General features: G+C 45.1%; 1 protein-coding gene across 3 annotated transcripts in view; it reads right to left on the bottom strand.

Moving 5' to 3' along the window:
• The window catches only part of USP46 (ubiquitin specific peptidase 46), a 60329-nt gene that overhangs the window by 37834 nt on the left and 537 nt on the right, over positions 1-21958 (bottom strand). Inside the window, exon 1 of one of the 3 annotated variants that reach the window (XM_023253110.2) lies at positions 19733-21834. The exons of the other annotated variants lie outside the window; for them this stretch is intronic. Coding sequence (XP_023108878.1) covers positions 19733-19747 — 15 coding nt within the window. The 5' untranslated portion in view covers positions 19748-21834. Of the gene's footprint in view, positions 1-19732; positions 21835-21958 lie in introns of those variants that run through there. 3 annotated transcript variants of the gene reach the window in all.

Here is a 21958-nt window from a genome sequence, read left to right as displayed (position 1 = left end):
ACATTGTAAGCCCAGCAGCTTTTATAATACTTGGTGGTGTAGAGAATCATATCACCACTCTCAAAGTCAACGTCTTCATTCTGATAACGATTTACTGCACGCCCACTATGTGCCAGGTACTATTCCAGGCAGTGACAATGTAACAGTGAACAAAACAGACAAGGAAGCCCACACTCACGGAGCTCACATTTTAGTGAAGAGAGCCAGAAAGAAAAAGCAAATACAATGGACAGTATACAGGAAGGTGGTAAGCGCAGTGATGAACAACAAATCAGGAAATGAGGGTGTGGACCTCAGAAGGAGAGAAATGAAGGCAGGGGGTGGGGGGAGTGTACATAGTTGAAGCTTTAAATATGGCACTCAGAGAAATGCCTTAACTGGGAAAGTGAAACGTCCAAGGAATACTGTGAATAATGGAACGATATACTTTAAAACCCTTCCCAAATGCATCAGATTGGTGAGCCATGTGAACCCAAGTTGAAAGCTCCAACGTGATGATGAGAAGTTACTGGGTACTCCTATTGAGTGCCAGGGACTGTACTATTCATTCTCACAACAATCCTAGAGGGAAGTACTATTACAATGCCTACTTAACGGACAGGAGCATGAAGTTTACAATGATTAAAAATCTGCCCAAGAACCACAGGCAGTAAGTGGCAGAGCTAGGACTTGAACCCAGGAGTCAGGCTTGGGAGCCCCTGAGCTTAACCAAATGCTATGCAGGGCAATCGAATGCACCGCTGAGGGCAAAGTGGCCACTAGCGACACGACACCCATTTCTCCCGGAAGGCCCAGACGAGCCCGCTGCAATTAGGAAAAGTGACCGAAGTCCAGTCCAACAAGGTAAGCCGTTTGGGGTGCGAGGATCAGGCTCCACATATACCTGTGGCTCTATCATCATTCTATAGCCTTCTCTCGTTCTCAGGCTATCAGAGAAGGACTCTGTTCAGAGAATCTCAAACATCGGGGAGACAGGAAGAGACACCGTTGTGTTTTCTAAAAAAAAATGAATCTGCTGCTAATATCTATTCTTGATCCATATAATTGGCATCTCCTGTCATGGGAAGAAATGGCCAAAAGGTGGACTGAGAACCAGACAAAATGGTCACTTGTCAGCAAGAAAATGTTAAATGTAAAATAACCCAATTTTGAGCAAACAGGACTGCAGCAGAAATGGCCAATTCTATTCCCTTATCATAACATCCTGTTTTCATGTGTTTTCTAGGTCCATTATACAGCCCACCAATCTAAATTCCCTTTCCTGTCAGCTGAGACTTTGAGCTCAGTGGTCATTTGTGCATATTTGATAGTTTCACTGTCTTCTCGTGCGCGCGCGCGTGCGGTTTCCATCACCTTTCACAATAAGCGACGCCATATACAAGGCTGAGTCTTTTAAACAGCAGTTATAATATTACAGCAGGATTTTATGGTATAGACAAAAACCACTAAAATTTTTCAGAAAAGCCACATCCCAATCATAAATCAATATAAATAATGCATATTAAATACACCCACGGCCATATCTGAAGCAACATTAGAATATATGGCTTAGAGCCCAGGAGGAATTTCAGATATAAAAGGATAGCGCATGGAGACAGAGCTCATTAAATCTCTCTTTATGAGGTAGCCATATATTCAAGTGAATCCATGATTTTCGCTATTTAGGAATTCTTGGATCGAGTCTGCTTTTCTCTACCTAGCTTAATATTTTCCCACTGGAGGGAGAGTTGGGGAGGTGATTACCCGAACGGAGGGCAATGTTTTAAGAGGAATGACCTGTGCTAAACACCTGCCCTCCTGAGGTCCACACCTCCCAGGTCTGCGCAAGGCCCTTCCCATCTCCTTTTCTTGGCTGACCTCCATTCACAGACGACCTCACCCTCCCCTCTGCCTCCTGCTGTCATCAGGGGTCATCTCAATACCCACGTGGAGGAGCATTCCCACAGCCTGCTCTCTCGGTAACTGGATGTCCTCTTGACCAGCTGGCTTTTATTCCACCCCACTCCAGCTCCTCTGGACCTGGTCACCACCCTACAATCGATCCAGGCTCCGCTCTGCCTGCCAGCTTCCTTAAGCATCCCAGCACCATGGCTACATTCACCTCACCTGATCCTGTCACGCCTCTTCTTTCTTATTCAGCGTAGAGCCCAGGGAGCATGACTTCAATTGCTCTTAAAAACCCTGTCCTCTGGTCACACCACCTGGCAAAAAACTAAGCCAGTAGGAGCCAAATGGTCCGCCATCTCTGAACATACACCCATAGAGATGTGCAATGCTAATGGAAGAAGTCCCACAACGATGCCGGCTGGACTCACTTGAATTCACCAAGCAGGCCCCGAACATGTCCCGCCTCCAATAGTGTCTCTTCAGTGCACTCATTCTCTCCACAGTGACTGTTTCCAACTTTCCTGGAGCTCCTCAAATCTTCAACATCCCCTAGTTCCCCTCTGCCCCACTCACTGGCTTCCTACTCAATAGGGGGACATTTTTTTAATTGGATTAAATTAAACCAGCAGAGAGGAACTCTCGTTCCCAAACCTTCAAACCTACATGCCTCCCTCTGTTAATGACGGACACGTCTCTCGTCCAAGCCCGTCTCTCCTCCACAGTTAGATCCTTCCCGTCAGAATTTAACATGCCTACTGCAGGGCCCTGTAGAGGGTGTTAACATGATGTGATTTCTGCCCAGTGCTGCAAATGTCAAAGTGAAGAATTTAGCATGCCTAACTGCCTCCCCTACTAAAAATGCACACGTGCACACTCTCCCACACATCTCCCCAGTGACCTCCCCCTCATCACTGTCCCATGAGAGCTCAACTTCTTTAAGGAACTCTATTCTGAAACATCTACAGATGAGTCAGATAACTTCTAAGATTTATTTTAAATAACCAGTGGTGAGGTGGGGAGAAGTGAGGACACGCTGTGTTGTTGAAGCTGATTGCTGGGTACGTGGGGCTCGTTATACTATTCTGTTTATACGTTAACATATATGTGTACTGGCAGAGTAATGGTGCCCCAAAGATGTCTATGTCCTAATCCCCAGAACTTGTGAATACATTACCTTGCATGGCTAAGGAAAATTCAGCTTGTAGATGGGATTAATTTGCTTATGAGTTGACCTTAAAATAGGAGGACTGTCCCAGATTATCTTGGCGGGCCCAATGTTATCACAAGCATCCTTAAAAGTGGGAAACACGCAGACCGACAGATCAGAGTGACGCCATGTGTGAAGGACTCAACTGGCCCTTGCTAGTTCTGAAGACGAAGGAAGGGGGCCAGGAGCCAAGGAGCACACGCAACCTCCAGAAGCTGGAAAAGGCAAGGAACAGTCTCTGCTGGAACCTCCAGGAAGAACTCAAATTTATACATCCTATATGTTAGCTCCGGGAGGCCAATTTCAGGTCTTTGACCTCCGGAACTATAAGACAAGAAATTTGTGTTGTTTAAGGCACTAAGTCAATCCTAATTTCTTATAGCAGCAATAGGAAGCTAATACAATTTTGGGAAGTTTTCCATAATACTGTTTAAGATTCTTCTGTTTCTTCACCTCCACATTTCTTCATCTGGATTCTATCTCCACTTCACCCCTGATGAGCTCGAAACATTGCCAACTACAGAGGGCGCTTTTAGCTACCCTGGGCTTTCTACAAGCACTGAGGCCCTCTTCCCTCTTCTCCATGCCTCTCTGTAGGGTCCAGGCAATAACCACTCATGTGGCATCAATCAGCAGCTATCATTTCCAATTTCATCTTCATTCCAGAAAACTTCTGAGCTCATTCAGACTGGATGAATATTGACATTTCCACTGGCTTGTCTCATAGGCCCTCAAAATCAATCTACTCCAAATTAGAGCATTCCCTTCTCCTTCCCCCCAATTCCAACCCTTTCCTGGTATTTCGCCACAAATGACAATGCTGCCACCTTCTTGGCCGACGCTTGGTCTAGCCTGGGGGTCTCGCCCGACCCACCCACTACCATGTCTGTGGTTTCAATCTCTCAGAGCCATCTGCTTCTCTTTCATCTTCTGCCACGAGCAAGGCAAGGTCCCCAGCATCTCCCACCTGAATTACGACAGCCTCCTATGTGGCCTCCAACACCCTCCATACCCACCTCTAACCCCACTGTCATCATGGCAGCACAAGTGTTCTTTGTAAATACAAAGCTACTCTAAAACCCTCCAGTGACTTCCCCTGCTGTCTCCAGCGTCACCTCTCAACACCCAGTCCCTTGTACACTTGGCTGTCACAACAGCCTTTCGTTCCATTCCTCATACAGATCAGGACACCTCAAATTCCATCCCACTCACCACCTGAAGGCTCTTCCTCAGCTTCTTCACCTGCCCGTACCCCCTCATCCTTCTCAGGGCATTCTTCACTGACTACCCCCAGGCTCTGGTAGTCCCTGTGACAGAAAGAATAATGGCCCCCCCCACACCCTAATCCCTGGAATCTGTGAACCTGTTACCTTACATGGCAAAAGGGACTGTGCAGGTACAGTTAATTTAAGGACCTTCAGATGGGGACATCACACTGGATTATCTGGGTGGGCCCAGTGTAACCACAAGGGAGGGTCCTCAGGAGAGGGAGGTGAGAGGCAAGAGTCAGTGAGAAGACATGACAACAGAAGCAGAGTTCCGAGAGTTCCTGGGCGACGGAATGTAGGCAGCTTCTAGAAACTGGAAAAGGCAAGGAAATGCATTCTCTCCTAGAGCCTCTAGAAGGTGTGGGGCTAGCCGGAACCTTGACTTTAGGATTTTTGACCTGTGGAGCTTCAAATGAAGCTCTGAAGTCTGTGGTAATTTTTTATAGCAGCAACAGGAAACTTCACCCACACAACCTCCACCCCCCACCTGGGGACCCATACCTACTACAAGGGGACGTGGCAGGTGTCAGCGGCCATGACCAGCTAACATCAGAAATGGAAAATGGGTGCCTGGGTGGCTCAGTCGTTTGAGCGTGTGACTTCGGCTCAGGCCATGATCTCACGGCTTGTAAGTTCAAGCCCTGCATCAGGCCGTCTGCTGTCAGTGCAGAGGCTACTTTGGATCCTCTGTCCCCTTCTCTCCCTCTGTCCCTCCTCTGCTCGGTCTCTCTCTCTCTCTCTTTCTCTTCCTCTCTCTCAAAAATAAATAAACATTAAAAAACAAGAAACAAAAAAAGAACTGGAAAATGGATATCAAGGGGAACAACCAATGTTGTTCCCAGAGGGCCCTCAGTCAATGTCTCAGAGGGCCCTCAGAGCAAGGTTTGTGACAGAAAAAGTCAGAAACAGCTTGGACTGGTTAAAAAGTTATAGTGATCCATACAATGGAATACCATGCAGCTATTTAAAGAAGTAAGGTTGCCATACAAGTCCCACTATGAAAATCGGTCCAAGATAGAGCAATAAGTAGAAACGTGCTGGCGAGTGACAACGTGCAGGATGATGCTGGAGATGCCACTCAATTTAATCAACAGACACCGAGCCCTGCTTTGTGCCCAGCACTTATATCTGAGGCACACAGCACACGCAGACCAGGCCTGTGTTTAATGCCTAAATTTTTTTTTGTTGTTGTTAATGAGAGAGAGAGGCAGAGAACACGTGTGCGTGCCTGAGTGAGGGAGGCACAGAGAGGATCCGAAGCAGGCTCGCGGTGTCAGTGCAGAGCCCGACGTGAAGCTCAAACCCACAAACTGAGAGATCATGTCCCGATTTGACCTGATTTGATTTCACGATCATGAAATCAAAAGTCAGATGCTCAACGGAGCCACCCAGGCGCCCCTCTGTGCCTACATTCTAATGGAAACCCCTTGAAGAATACTTGGGAAATTATGAACACTAGTCACCAGGGTCTAGGAGCAGGGCTGGGAACTGAGGAGGCCACCAAGGGGCTTTCCGTGTTCTCTTCCCAACTATTCACCCTTTTTACACTGGGTATTGTTATTTTTGTCATTAAAGAAAGTTAATGGGGGCGCCTGGGTGGCTCAGTCGGTTAAGTGTCCGACTTAGGCTCAGGTCATGATCTCATGGTTTGTGAGTTCAAGCCCCACATCAGGCTCTGTGCTGACAGCTCAGAGCCTGGATCCTGCTTCAGATTCTGTGTGTCCTTCTCTCTCTGACTCTCCCCCACTCACACTCTCTTTCTCTCAAAAATAAACATTGAAAAAAACTATAAAAAAAAGAAAGTTAATGAAAATTAGCAAACTAATATCCTGCAGACCAGTTATCTCGAGCCCACAGCACACAATTCAGACTGTATTTGGCCATTTTTTCCTCCCAGTGTGAATTTGCCTTTGGTTTTGGTCACTCTTCTCTCTTGGCCTTGGTTTCCTGGCTGGGGAGGGTGTGGGTGGGGGAGGAGCTGGAATCGGGCCAACCCACTACTCAGGGTAACAGGGAGAATCAAGCAAAACTGGGAATGTCATCAGCACCATGCAAATTGCAAGGTACACTACAAATCCCAGCGCCTACACTCCCACTGCTAGCACCCAGCCCACAGGCACAAAAGGCAAGTGGGAGGCACTGAGAATAATTACTCCATGACCAGATGCTGAACAAAAGAACTTATCAATGGTGGTAAATCACAGGGTCTGGAGGTATAGAAACATAAAGATCTTATTTCCATCAGTAAAAAATTTGGTAACCTTTGAAAAACAATGCACCACACTTTATTAAAAATAGAATCTGAGCTGGGACAAGTTCCAACAAGAAGACTGTAATGTTAGCTCTTCAGAGCACGTCTGAGAGCAATCCTGTGCCTGCCGAGGGGGGGCTACAGAACCACCAAATAAACAACCACCGCCACCGGGAAGGATGAATCGTAAATGCATAGATGGATATAGAAAGGCATTTCTTTTTAAAGTGATTTTAAAGGCAGTTTATAAGGAAAGCATATTAGGATTTCTTCCAGTGGGGGACAAAAGGGAGATAGAATCTTGCTCAGGAGGATGGTATAATCAGAACAGCAGCACTGCAAGGTCTATAAAAGCTAATGAGAATATTGCCAGACTATGGGAGCACCTGAACAAAAGCCACAGAGACCAGGAAGAGCCCTTGGAGATCATCTAGACCCATTTCACAGATGAAAAAACTCAAGGCCCAGAGAAGTAAGCCTACTTGGCCAAGATAACCCCAGGACAGCCCATTTGTCGGCATCCTAGGTTAGGCAACCTCTCTTTCAAGTTTTTACAAAGTAAAGAAGGGCCACACACAAAAAAGGCCAAAGAGAACGTGTAAAAATCTCCAAGTATACACAGAATAAGTCATCAGTTATAAACCCGGAATTAAAGTATGTGACAGGAGGGGCTCCTGGGTGGCTCAGTCGGTTAAGCACCCGACTTGGCTCAGGTCGTGATCTCCCAGTTTGTGAGTTCGAGCCCCGCGTCAGGCTCTGTGCTGACAGCTCAGAGCCTGGAGCCTGCTTCGGATTCTGTCTCCCTCTCTCTGTCCCTCCCCCAGCTGTGCTCTGTCTCTCTCTGTCTCTCAATAATAAGTAAACGTTAAAAAATTTTTAAAAATAAAATAAAATATGTGACAGAAGAAGATAATGTTGTTGCCAAAGACATACTTTTAGGTCTATGTTCAAAAGGCTATTCTACTTATCAAGTAAGTTTTCCAAGTACAAAAGTACATAAAGAACTAGATTTCAAAAAAAACTAGGTTTCCCTGACTTCTGTTGATTAAAGTCACTCCTACAGCCTTACACAGAGGGTGAAACAAAAATGAAGTGATACAGCCCAAGATCTCAGGATGAGTCAGGAGCCACTTGCCAGAATTCAAGGATGGTTAAGGAGGAATAGGGCCACTGGTTCCCCAGCTGTAACCAGTAATAATAACAATGGATAACACAAATCATCCTCCCTACTGCAGTCACTGCTCCAAGGACCTGATGTGTATTTTATTCATTTTACTCCTCTAATCCTCTAAATTTAACTCCATGAGGTTAATGCCATGATTGTTCCCATTTTAAAGAGAAGAAAACTGGGACCCAGAGAAGGTAAATAACTTGATCCAAGTTCACACAGCCAAGGAACAAAACTGGGTTTAACTCACACCAGTATGCTCCTAACCACTGCACCGCAATGACTCTCACGCAGGCAGAGTTCCCTCGGAATCCCAGAATGGCAGAAAGAGAAAATTTGACGGGGTCACAAAGTTGTACAGACAAACCCCTAACTCCGAGGCACCCCTTCAAATAGTCCACAGTGAGCAACATACTTTTCCGTAAAATCTCTATGGAATACTGTAAGATGCTACAACCTGTCTAAAGGAAATGTACAGGGGCGCCTGGGTGGCTCAGTCGGTTAAGCGTCTGACTTCCGCTCAGGTCACGATCTCCCGCTCTGTGAGTTCCAGCCCCATGTCGGGCTCTGTGCTGACAGCTCAGAGCCTGGAGCCTGCTTCAGATTCTGCGTCTCCCTCTCTCTCTGGCCCTCCCCCATTCATGCTCTGTCTCTCTCTGTCTCAAAAATAATAAACGTTAAAAAAAAAAAATTAAAGGAAATGTACAATTGAGGTTGGAAATCGGGAAAAACTCAGGATGTAGTCAATAAGAAAACAGATTTTTTTTCCCCAAAATGGTTTTAAGGTCTGTGAGTCTTTAGCCAAATAGGAAAAGAAGAGAATCTTAAGTTTAACCAGGCAAAAAGAGAAAAACATCAAAAAGTAAAAATGAGTTCTAAGGGGTAAAACGTTTTATACCTAATAATGAAATAATGTGCAATCTTACTACTCTAACTTCTGAATTTTTAGATACTCACAATATAATGAAAACACCTGCATAGAGAAAATAACCTACCAGAAGAATGCATAACAAAATGTGTTTGTTTATATATACACATATAAAAGATATATGTGTATATATACCTTATATGCATATATATATACTTTGTATATATACCTTATATCTCTTATATATGTGTATATACACACACACACACAAACCTTTTTTTTTTTTTAGAGTTTTTTAAAGTAATCTCTACACCCAATGTAGGGCTCAAACTCACAAGCCTGAGATCAAGAGTCACATGCTCCAGGTGCCCCAAAATGTGTTAATATATTAATACAGTTCATCTCTCAGTGTTAAGATTATAACAGGAGTTAGGGAGGTGGGAAGGGGAAGACAACTGGCATGAATTATATTTCAGGGGAAATTTCCCATTTCTGTTAAAATTTTTTTTTTTAATGTTTACCTGTTTTTGAGAAAGAGACAGAGCATGAGTGGGGGAGGGGCAGACAGAGAGGGAGACACAGAATCCAAAGCAGGCTCCGGGCTCTGAGCTGTCAGCACAGAGACTGATGCAGGGCTCAAACCCACAAGCCGTGAGATCATGACCTGAGCCGAAGTCAGACACCCATTTCTGTTTTAATTCAAAGAAAACTTCAAAATATCCAATGCGCTCCAAAAGACAGAAACGCAGGCTGTAATTCTGAGCCTCTTAGCTAACAACTGGTGTGGCAAGTTTAAAACTGGCCACTAGAGCTATGCCTGCTGCAGCTGCCCTTTCTTCCTTTGGCTACCTTTCCTACCATTATGCTTCAATGTCACTTCTTCAAAGCTACCTTTCTTGACCTTTTTCTTACGTAATCCTGTGAGATTTCCGTTTTATAAAACCTATCACGACTTCTGATAACATATTTGTGCTTACTTAACATGTTTTCCCACTGAACCACAGGTTGACAAGTGATGATCTATGGACCAAATCTGGCACAACTGCTTTTGTAAATAAAGTTTTACTGGAACACAGACACAGTCATCCATTTACTTATTGTAGCTACTTTCACAATATGATAGTAGAGTAGTTGTGACAAAGACATTATGGCCCAGAAAGCCCAAGATATTTACCATGGAGCCTTTTACTGAAAAGCTTGCTAATCTCTACACTAGACCATAAACTCGACAAGAACAGACTCGATTACGTCTGATTCGTTTGCCAGCACCTAGCAGAGCACCTGGCATATAAAAGGCACTTAAATAAATTTGCTAACTGAATAAATTTGGCAAATGGGGAAGAGTAAGTGCTACGTGCCACTCATTCAGAAACTTCATGTCTATATATTCGCTTAATTTTGTCCACTAGCCCAAGCCAGATTATGTTTATTACTCCTGTTCTACTTACGAAGAAATGGAGGGAACTTGCCCACCTTCACTCAGTCTGTAAAGGAGACAGAACTTGAACACAGGCCGTTCGGATTCAGAGCCCGAACTCCTGACCCCCAGGCAAGGGAGATGATCTTTTCATTTGTATTGTGAAACATAAAATATAGAATTCTGTGTTCTCTTCTCTCATCCCCAAACAGGGCTGCAATGGAAAAAAAGAAACGACAGGAGTTCTTTACAGCAGTATCACCCAAAGTGTTGATAGTGCCATGAGCTAAGTTCAGAAAGTAAAAACAGGTATAATGAATGGACAAAGTAATTCTGTATCTGTCAAGTTAATCATAAAAAATAGGGGTTTTGAGGGCGCCTGGGTGGCTCAGCCAGTTAAGTGTCCAACTTCGGCTCAGGTCATGATCGCACGGTTCGTGAATTCGAGCCCTGCATCGGGCTCTGGGCTGACAGCTCAGAGCCTGGAGCCCACTTCAGATTCTGTGTCTCCCTCTCTCTTTGCTCCTCCCCTACTCGTGTTCTGTCTCTCAAAAATAAATAAACATTAAGAAAAAATAGGGGTTTGTGTGCTTATGTATCTTTGGAGTTTTTAACTCTATTTTGCTAATAATTCTTTTTTATTGTATTTTATAAAAATATCAGTCTGCCACAGATTGAAAATAAAAATAAAACTGGTCCTTCTCTACAGACTTCGAAAGTAATTGGCAACAACAAAACAGTTAAATGAAATTGAGCTGGTTTTCTTGAACGTGTGAATAGCTGCTCAAGCTCACTTCTAACAAGAGAGACGCAAACTAAAAATATACTAAGACTCCATTTTTCCCCTGACTGGCAAGGATCAAAAGGTTTCTGGATAGCACACTGCTTTGGCAAGGCTGTGGGTAACGAGTCGCACATATTGCTGGTGGAGGGCAATTTGGCAGAATCCGTCAAAGTTACAAATGCAAATCCATTTCTGAGAAGTAAGCCGACAGCTATATTCCCACACATGTAAAATGATATATGGACATAAGGATATACGTTCCCTATAGCCTTGTTTGTAAAAACCAAAGGGTGGAAAACTACCTTTATGCCCATTAGTGCTTAAGTGAATCCAATACATTCAAGCAACTGAATACTCTGTAGCCATTAAAAAAGAATGAGGATGCTCTTCACTTACTACTAACACAGACCCACCTTCAAGGCATAAAAGCAAGGGGCAGATCAGGATAGATCAGTATATGCCGGAGGTACTACCTGTGTTTTTAAAAACTATGAGAGAAATATAGAGGCGCCTGGGTGGCTCAGTCGGTTGACCGCCCGACTCCTGATTTCGGCTCAGGTCATGAACTCCAGGTCGTGGGGCTGAGCCCCGCATCAGCTCCGCACTCAGCACAGTCAGTCCCCTTGGGATTCTCTCTCTTCCTCTCTGTCCCTCCCCTGCCCCTTCTCTCTCTCTCTTCTCTGAATAAATAAACATTTTTTAACAAACAAAAATACTCTCTCTCTCTGACCCTCCCCCATTCATGCTCTGTCTCTGTCTCAAAAATAAATAAAAGTAAAAAAAAAAAAAAATTTTTTTAAAAAGGGGGGGGCCTGGGTCACTCATGCGGTTAAGCGTCCGACTTCAGCTCGGGTCATGACCTCACGGTCCACGAGTTCGAGCCCCATTGTCGGGCTCTGTTCTGACAGCTCAGAGCCTGGAGCCTGCTTCAGATTCTGTGTCTCCCTCTCTCTCTGCCCCTCCCCCATTCATGCTCTGTCTCTCTCTGTCCTATAAATAAATAAACGTTGAAAAAAAAAATTTTTAAATAAATAAATAAATAAACATTGAAAAAATTTTTAAATAAAAATAAAAACTATGAGAGAAATATAAACATATTTGTATATGCATAGGATATGTCTGAATGGAAGCAGAAGAAACTGCAAATATTAATCAGGCCAGTTATAACAACTGGGTGCTGGCTATATTTTCAAGATATATCCTTTTGTACAATTTGAAATTTCTACCATAGGAACTCATATTACCTTTTTAAAAACTTAAAAAAAAAAAATTTTTTTTTAAAAGAAACTGAGCTCAGTTACTTACGTATTTCTCAGGTAGGAACACCTAACTGCAGATGCCAGGTAGTACAAGAGGGTATGTTAGATGCTTATTAGGTGATGAAAAGTCTTTGACTAGATGACGTGCTCTCATTATCAGGAAAGGGAAAAACATTGTATCCTGACCGATGATTACAAAAGCTTTGCCTGCACTGTGCCTCCCCAGGACCTTTCAGTGGGAAATCACAGCTTCTTCCTCCTTTTGTCCCCTCCCGGCTTTCCCCACAAGTCCAGTCTCTGACTGGAAGCCGTGCTAGATTGCAGGGTGCAAACCCAAAGAGGTCTAAGTCACCTGCCCGTGTTAGGAAAGCTACAAAGTGGCAGGATCAAGACTGGAACCTGAGACCTCAGATCCCAAGGCAATCTCCACTCCATCCTTTGGACTGCAGTGCCAGTGGGAAAAACAGGGGCACTAGAAGGCAATAGTAGTAAAATGGTCAGGCTCTGGGCTAAGCACCAGACATTAATGAGTCCATTTCAGCCCCACGATACCACAGGGAGGGAAGTTCTCTTGCCAGCGACATTATGGGTGACAAGCAGAGTCTCTGAAAGGGGAGCATTGGCAACTCTCACACTCAACCACCAACAGTGTGGAAACCCCAACCAGATCTCCTCCACTTGCTAACCTGCCCCCCAAGGAAGCTCGCCAACCTGTAACCTACAAACCACCGTAACAGTATTCCTCCAGAGGCGCCTGGCTGGCTCAGTCGGTAGGGCATGGGACTCTTGATCTTGGGGTCATAAGTTGGAGACCCACATTGGGCACGGTGATTACTTAAAAAACAAACAAACAACAACAAAACCACAAGTGTTCCTCCAATAGTCGGTTATTTGAACCACCATAAAGAACCTCTTATCTGAGCCAATGCCTCCCAAACTAGGAACCATGAATCCCAGTGGGAGGTTAGATAATCTTAGGTGGCACAACTATGAACACTTTTAACTCTAGCAATTATGCATTTTTTATTGAAGTATAATCGACATACAGCACTAAATTAGTTTCAGGTGTACAACATAATGATCTGATATTTGTATCTATAGCGATTATGTTTCTGATATGCATTACAAAAGCATATAACTAGCTAACCAAACCCATTACTTCACAGATGTCTTAGCACAGAATGAGACCAAATTAAAAGAAGTTGGACAGATTTAAGGAAAACTACTACTAAATTCAAGTGGTTCAAAGATACAGTGAAGGGGTGCCCAGGTGGCTCAATTGGTAAGCATCTGTCTTCAGCTCTGGTCATGATCTCGCAGTTCGTGAGTTCAAGCCCCGCGTCGGGCTCTGTGCTGACAGCTCAGAGCCTAGAGCCTGGAGCCTGCTTTGGATTCTGTGTCTCCCTCTCTCTCTGCCCCTCCCCACCGCCTCTCTCTCTCTCTCTCTCTGTCTCTCAAAAATAAACAAACATTAAAAAAAAAAAAGATACAGTGAAGACTGGGAATAAAAACAAAAAAAAACTGCAGCATACAATACACACTAGTTCTGAATGTCCCTTTTATTTTATTTGTATTTGCCCTCCTCTCTCCACACCACACTGCCTCTTCTCAGGTGGATGAGGCAGTATCCCCAATAAATAAAGCACCCTGAAATGCTGCATTTAAATGACAGTGTCCTTCGGCGGCTTAACCTTGGGTTGACCACAAGGCCTGGTTTGCCCTGAATAGCTTTGATTACACCTACAGTAAATCAATTAATGCCTACTAGCTATTTAGAGCATCCCCCTCTCACTGTAAGAAGTGTCTGACTTGGGGAAATAAACTAGAGAGCCTCCCTACTGTCCTATCACCTGCTACAGTGCAGAGCTGAGTGGGGGAGAGTTCTGGGCCTCTCTCTAGTCCCGTTCCTCCCCCTACCACAAACCAGTGAAGAGGGAACCCCACATCCCAGCACCGCAGTCAGAACCACACAAGGTGAATTTTGCCTCTGCTCTTTGCCTGACCTCCTTCCCCCAACTCCACTCCTCCCAAAATGCCCACTAAAACGTAGACAGCGGGTCAAAAGAGAGCAGAATTCCATCAAACCAGTGATTCTCAGATGTCAGTGTGCTATCCTTTGTGGTTTTCAGTGTATCTATAAACTACCTGAACTGGTTAGCTGCTTTCCCTAAAGCCGTTCAACTTCTCTTAACAACAGCTTTGTGCTTTGGGTAACCTGAGGGAAAACATTAATTCCCTAAAAGAACGAGAATAATTACGAAAAGTAGAATGTGTGAGGGCATCGCAGTTCACAAAATGCTTCCACAGGCAGCAAGATCGTCTTTGATTCTTCCCCAGAATGCTGTGAGAAAGGTACTTTATCACCTGCCTTTTTGTGTTATCAAGAGATGAGGAGACAGGCTTTGAAATTTACCAAGCAGGATTCCGAATCCCAAACTCCTCACTTTAGGGAAAAAAAAAAAAAAATTTTTTTCTTTTTTTTCCCTGGGGACTTGCCGTTCTACGTGTGCTTCCCAAACCAGGACAATCTGGCCACGCTAGAAAAGCAAAATCTAGGCCCCACTAGAGGCCTCCTGAATCCGAATCTGCATTTTAACAAGCTCGCCAGGGAATTCAGGTGGACGACGGAATCCGAAATCCCAGGAGCACTACCTCCCTCCGAGGCAATTCTCCCATTCTCCCAGGCTCCAGCTCTTCATTCGATCAGCCAGGAATCATCGGTTGAGCCTCTGGCACGTATGTGCCAGGCACTGCGCTGAATGCCGGTGAAGAAGACAACCTTGAGGAGCCGCCAATCTAAAACCCTGGTGTCTAAGCTTGGGATGTTCCTCAGAATCAGCTGTGGCACTTAAAAAACTTGCAGGTGATTAAAACCCACCGCAGACCTACCTACACCTCTGGACAGTCACAAACTCTGAGACTAGGGCCCCAGAAGCTGCACATCCAAAAAGCTCCATTTCATGCAACCACCTTGGGGAGCAATCTGGCGACACCTAGTAAAGCCCCAGATGGGCACACTCGGAGAGCAGCACTTTCCTTTCGAGGCCTACATCCTGGAGAAACGAAGGCACGTGTGCAAGGAAGACAGGCGTGAGCACGTTCATGGCAGCACTGTTTCCAGAGAAATACACCGCCTTTCCAAAAGAACTTCCGAAAGCAACTGGGTAAACAGGAAAACTCTGTAAGTCCAGCTTCGCTGTCGTTCTCACCGGAAGAGGCCCCAGACGCCAAAGCCAATTTCAATGAAACGAAGCATGAACCACATAACTTGAACTGGGAGGCCTGGCCCGCCCGACGACGTATCACGAATTTACTCTCAACACTCAATGTATCTTCTCCCTTCTAGTCTGTAGTCTTGTCGCTGCAAGTCTTCAGCCCCTTTCTATCACTCCGTCAACCTGTATCTTCCATTCCACCCCTACCGTTTTCAACTTGTTCTCTGGTCTCCCTACTTTCCCCCTGCATCCTCCCTTTCCCTATTTTCAGACAAAACCAATGCAATCCTGACTTTCAAGCCCTGGAAAACTGCCCCGGAGTCGCTGGATGAAAAACAACCCAGCACAATAAACACACGAAAAGATGTCCAGCCTCATTAGTAAACAGGAAAGTGCACATTTTAAACCACAAAGATCCCACTTCAGACTGGCAAAACATCAAGTCTGACAATGTCGGGCGTCTGAAAGCACGTGCGGCCGCTGGCGCTCCCCAGCGCTGCTGGTTGGAATGCAAATCGGCACGACTGCTTTGGAGAGCAACCAGGCAATATATTAAGAGTTGAAGATGCCCATTTCCTTTGACCCAGCAATCTCTCTTCTATGTATATGCCACAGAGAAACTTCAAACATGTGCACAGGGAGACAAGTTCAAAATGTCATGACAAACACAGAAAAGTGTAAAGCCAAGTGCTTATCAACGATAAAGTGAGTATATTGTAGCATTCGCATGGAGAGCAGTTAATAACCTAGAATCACGTAGACTTTAATGGATGAATCTCGAAATCAGAGTTTATTTTTTTGTTTGTTTGCTTTTAATGTTTATTTATTTTTGAGAGAAAGAGCACGAGTTAGGGAAGGGCAGAGAGAGAGGGAGACACAGAATCTGAAGCAGGCTCCAGGCTCTGCTCTGTCAGCACGGAGCCCGACACGGGGCTTGAACTCACAAACCGCGAGATCACGACCTGAGCAGAACTCGGACGCTTAACTGACTGAGCCACCCAGGCGCCCCTCGAAATCAGAGTTTAAAACAAAAGCAATCTCACTATCAGGGAGCATATTTAAAACATGAGGAAGTGACTCTGCATGTGGTTGATGAACATACACGTATCTAGTAAAAGTATACAAACAGGGGATAAACACCAAATGCAGAAGAGCGGTCACCATCTGGAGGAGGGGGGAGTGAAATGAGGAAGGGTTCGCCTGTATTTATATTTTATTTCTTCACTGGGTGGTGGATGGAAACACACGGGCATTCACTCTAGTATTCTCCGTATTTTTCTGTGTGCCTGAAATTTACCACCCAGGTAAGCACCCAGAAAAAGAGTCCCAAGTCTGAACAACTTTAAAGCATTTTCAGGCTCTGCAAGTGGCATGAAAACTGGACGGGCGGGAGAAGAATGGACCGACAGGTGAAACGTGAAGCTTTGGGAACCAACAAGGTTTTCATCCACACGCTCTTAAAAATATCCAGCACAAATAACCATTCTTAAAACTGTAGTAACATCTCATGTAGAGGACTTATGACATACCCAAAATTCTTGGCAACAATCTCCGAACACAAACATTCCAAAAGCCTTTAATGCCAGGTTTGATTGTTGATACAGAATTTATTTGTCTCAAAAAAGTATCTGCTTGTTCATGTTGGAGTGGCTTTTTCTCTTAAAAGATCAGCAAGGCCTTTCAAACCCTTAGATTACCATTGGTTTCACCACAATTGCAATTTAATCTGCAATAAAATATTTGGTCCAGAGCACTAACTAGACTAAAATACACCAAACTCTTCCAGTCTGTTTGCTTTGGGCTGGCTCCATGAGAAGGCTAGAGATAAAACCACCCAGAGACACCTTTTGATGATACCACAGAATTGAACACGATTATAAAGCCTGAAGTCATTCAAACAAACAAGCTGGGGAAAAAGGAAACATGTGACTATAGATTTCTCTTAATTGCTAAGAGAATCAAAATCGAAAAATACTTTCAATTACAACCCCAAATACCCAAATTCCACATTAGTTAAAAAATAAATAGGTTTGGAGGCGGCTGGGTGGCTTAGTCAGTTATGCGACCGACTCTTGATTTCGGCTCAGGTCATGATCTCGAGTTTGCGGGTTCAGGCCCCACATTGGGCTCTTTGCTGATAGCGCAGAGCCTGCTTGGGATTCTCTCTCTCTCTCCCCCTCTCCCTGCCCCTCTCCCACTCATGCTCTCTCTGTCAAAATAAACATTAAAAGAAAAAACAGGTTTTATTCTGTGGGTGAACTGGAACACAAAGTTGATATCTAGAAAATAATATTATAATCTATAACGCTAACTAAATATTGGCATTCAAGTTTGTTTTCATATAGGAATCCAAGAAAAAACAGAGAAAAATCTATAGGCCTAATTGTCAGGTCCTGATCCAACACAAACATCTACATACTAGACCAAGAGGCCAGAAGATGAGAATTTTTTTTAAACCTCAGCCCACCCCACCCCACCCCACCCCAGGCTGCAATTTCTAAACTCTGACCACTATCGGAGTAGACCCTCACACATGACTTTAAAGACCCCTAGCTGATACATTAAACTGAGTCTCCAATTCTCTTTGGGAAGGGGAAACAACAGTAACAGTACTAGAGGAAGAGATAAGTTATGTCTTCTCCCATATTACAAGATGTACATACTTTTTGAATAGTTTAAAAAATTTTTTCCAACTAGTCTCAAAATACTGCCTCAGGCAATTGACTTAGCAAGATAAAATGATCTCTATAATATTCTCTAGCTCTGTTCCAAATTGCTACTCAATTTACTTTCCCTTCATAACAAGGTGACTTCATTTATTTAAGACAATTCAAATACGGCACTCACTATGGTGTCCAATAATATCCTGGGACTGTTCAATGAATACAAAAATGCTAATATGTGGTAAATTCCACACGGTTTTAAATAAGCTGGTTCGGTCCTCAAATGGTTGCTAACCAATTAGGAGATGGAGATTTTTTATAAAGACTCTAAGAAATACCGTTCACTAAGAAGCTTTGGACAACCCCAAAAAGTGTATGAGTTTTACAAGGTGAGAAAGACTAAGGTCCCAAGAAATACGACAACTTGTCCAAAGGCACCCTTAGACTCATGCCTAAAAAAAGAGACAGCCATGGAACAGATGCCAGGTCTAAGCTACGCTACTATAAAATAAAAAATAACCCAACTTTGGTCAAATGCAAATTACGTTAAAGAAACATCCTGCTGTGTTCATCAGCCTTTTCTTTGTATTGCTTCTGAGATTCTGTTCAACGTTCATCTGTGCAGATACCACACCGTACGCAAATTGTTTCATCTTTACCAACGTTATGCCCACAAAATACGAAATTGCTGAGCTCTGTAGGATAGGGACTCCCCTCATTCATGAAGCACCAACACATAGTTTATGCCAACCCAAACATAGCAGGTCCTCAACAAATGGCTGCTATGCGAACGAAACTGTAGTCTATTTGACACACAGCATTTTCTCTATGGTACATCTTAGAGCGCTCCCAACAAATGAAGATTCAATGATTCAGACCAATTTGCATCGGTACAAGTCCCGTTTCTAGAGGGCACACTTGGTTTCTCCTAACAAATGCTTCCTCTTTAGAAAATTTCTCAAGCTCTTCAAACTGAAAACAGGAAAAAAAAAAAAAAAAAAAAAAACCCACACCAAACCTTTTCATTCGTAGAGCCATAAAAATACACAGGAAGTTAAATCCATTGATCTGGATAAAAATCAGAGGATTATCAACGAGGGACATTTCCTCATGCTTGGCAGCAGCTAGTACGTTTTAAAAATTACAACACACCAGCCAAACAAGCTTTAGTCTCTCTGAACCAGATGCGCGGTGTGGCGAAGCTGACACAAGCAAGCTGATCAAGAATCACTACGGCAGGAGTTCACATGGAAGTAAAATGAAAACAAATAGGAACGAGCATGAAACTTCCAAGAGACAATAAAATTTCAGCGGGCAAGGACACAGGCAGAGGGGTGTGGATATTCTCCAGAACGCCCGTATCTAAAACCGGCATGAGAAGTGCGGGGGGGAAAGAGAAGGTGATCATTTCTCAATCACATAAAGGATTTGCTCCAAGTTTAGTTTCTGCTCTGTTGGGTCCTTTCTTGTCTGGTAGAGGAAACAAATCTACTTTTCAGTGCTAGGTTTTGGCTTGTTCAAGTCTTACCTGGATGGATGGTATCTTTTAACACCCTTTCTAGACACATCAGCCTGTTTAAAATATGCCAAACGACCTGCTTAAAAAAAAAAAAAAATGAAGCTGCCACTTGCTCTTACTACAACTACTCAAACCAGCGAGGACCTACCCACGTTCGGAGTGGAAAAGACCAGTCAGAGCCCCAGAGAGAAGCTAAATAGTGAAGAGAGATTCAGACAACACCTACCTGGAAACAATTCATAATCGTGAAGAATTTAAAGGGGGATCCGGTGCAAAGGTACGTGCGGCCAGGTGAAAAGACAGCAGTCGCCTCATCAGCAAGCCTTTTCGCGTGGGAAGGAAGACTGGGAGGGACAGGGGTGATCTGAGCAGCCTTTTACAAGGGGCGGGGTAAAGGACTCCCATCCCAGCCTTCCCATACAGTCTCTCGGCTTGGTTTGCATAAATGATCCTGGGGCTCGTTTACAGCAGTGGCTGCTTCCACCAGGTCCAAGAACGCATCATCTTCATTGGTCTTTTAAACCATTGGAAGGTGCCATAATAGCGAAAAAGAGCTTAATAATAGCAGCTGCCCCTCACTGAGGACTTGCCAGGTACCAGGCCGTGTAGTGCAGGAGCTCATTTAATACAACGCCTGATGAGGTAGGAGCCACTGTCATCCCCTTTTGCTAGATAAGGAAGACAGCAACTCGTTCAAGGACAAAAAGCGGGCACATGTTAGAGCCAGGACTTGCACTCGCTCAAGACAGTGTCTAAACAGGAGCGGAAAAATCCTTTTTTTAGGAATTACTGGATCCTCATTTCACCCGGGTGATTGATGCTAATAACCCTGATGCCTTTGCACTTACGGTGTCGACTCTCCAGACACAGTACTGGCCTGTATCTCTCAAGTCCTCCCTGCAGTCCGCCTCCCTGAGTTTTACTGGAAACTGGTTGTGACATTCCACCCAGGTGTGCCAAGAAGCCCCAGCAGCATGGAGGGGCGGGGGGAGGGAGGAAAGCTGGAGGCTGGCTTCCTCTTGGGACGTGTAAGCTCTCAAGTTCCCAGCCTACTTCAATACAGAGAGGTGTCACCACATCCAAGCAGGAGAGGAACGCCACCAAGGGCTGGGACCATGCCTCACTGCCCTGTAAGCCCGAGGCCACACAGCAAGCACGGGAGAGTATTAGAGCTGCTCTGGTTTCACAGTTCCCCTCAGGAGCTGGTCTTCGCAGAGAGAGAAACCGAGAAGAAAGGCATCACCTTTCCACTGCACCAAGCAACGTTAATGCCACTCGACAGGAAGGAGCAGGAGACCCATCTCTGCGTGGAGAAGGAAGGAAAAGGGAGGAAATGGAACGGCTCCAGGGGCCACCCACCACATCTAACTGGTCCTGCGCCAATACCTTTGCAGCTATCACTCTGGGAAGCCCCAGCCCCTTTGCTCTGCTGGCCAAGGCAGCAGCGACGTCCTACGGTGCTGAAAACCGAAGCCAGGGCCAGTGGGTCCTGATTCCACCCCTGAGCTAACAACCCAGGGCTCCGTAATGCTCCTTGAACATGTGTTAATCTTGTAGGAGAATGTGGGACAGAAGATTTAAAAAGCTGTGTGACGGGGGCAGGGTAGCCAGATCACCTTACCCCAAGGCTTCTCAATCAAGCCTTCTCAGATTCCCTTTGGGGGCCTGTATTATTAGCTTCAAGGGAGGTTCTCCCCCAACTGGCATTAAAAGAACACATGTTCCAGCTTGGGGTGGGGGGGAGACGCTTTGATGTTAGGGAAGGGGACCCTGGAGAATGGAAGTAAAGCACAGTCTCTCACCCTGCACAGGAGGGCAATGCTTTATGCCAGGGGTCAAGCTGAGGCTTCGCAAAGCTCTGACAAGTGGGGGGTGCCAGCAGGACGCACCCTGGGCACCCAAAGGGCTGGAGGCTGTTCCCACAGAAACTGAAAAGGTAGGGAGAGCCAAGGGAGAAACCCAAATTAAAGTGAGCACCACATCATGGACCCAGCCCCACCAGAGCCCAGTGGCGTTCCCTTGCTGCCCTGCGCCCCTGCTCACCAGCCTCTACTGGGTCTGGCAGTGCATCAGGCAGGATAACCCTGGAGACCTCCTCCAGGCCCAAAGACCGCCCCACCCTCTGGGCCTCCACGCGTTACCGCCAATAACCTTGACCCTCCTTCACAGGTGGGGAAATTGAGGCATCCACCACAAATTACCGTGCTTTCCCAACCAGGTAGAAGTTCACTTCTGCACCTACAATTCTGCACTTCTTTACAGCTTTATTGCATTTCAAATTTCTCCAGATACAACCGGCTGCCTTTGCAAAGTGAATTTTAAATACAGTTGAAGGAGTGAACTCAAAATGAGATGAGGGCGGTCAGGGAGACCGGCAGGGCTTTATCTACCGCAAGGGCAGGATGGGTGCCTCCGATCCCCGGCATATCCCCCCAACCCCCAACCCCCCCCC

The sequence above is a fragment of the Felis catus genome, chromosome B1 (genome assembly GCF_018350175.1).
Source record: "Felis catus isolate Fca126 chromosome B1, F.catus_Fca126_mat1.0, whole genome shotgun sequence".
In the NCBI taxonomy this organism is placed as follows: Eukaryota; Metazoa; Chordata; class Mammalia; order Carnivora; family Felidae; genus Felis; species Felis catus.
The sequence above is the reverse complement of the archived record's forward strand: the minus strand, read 5'-3'. Positions and strand labels throughout refer to the sequence as shown.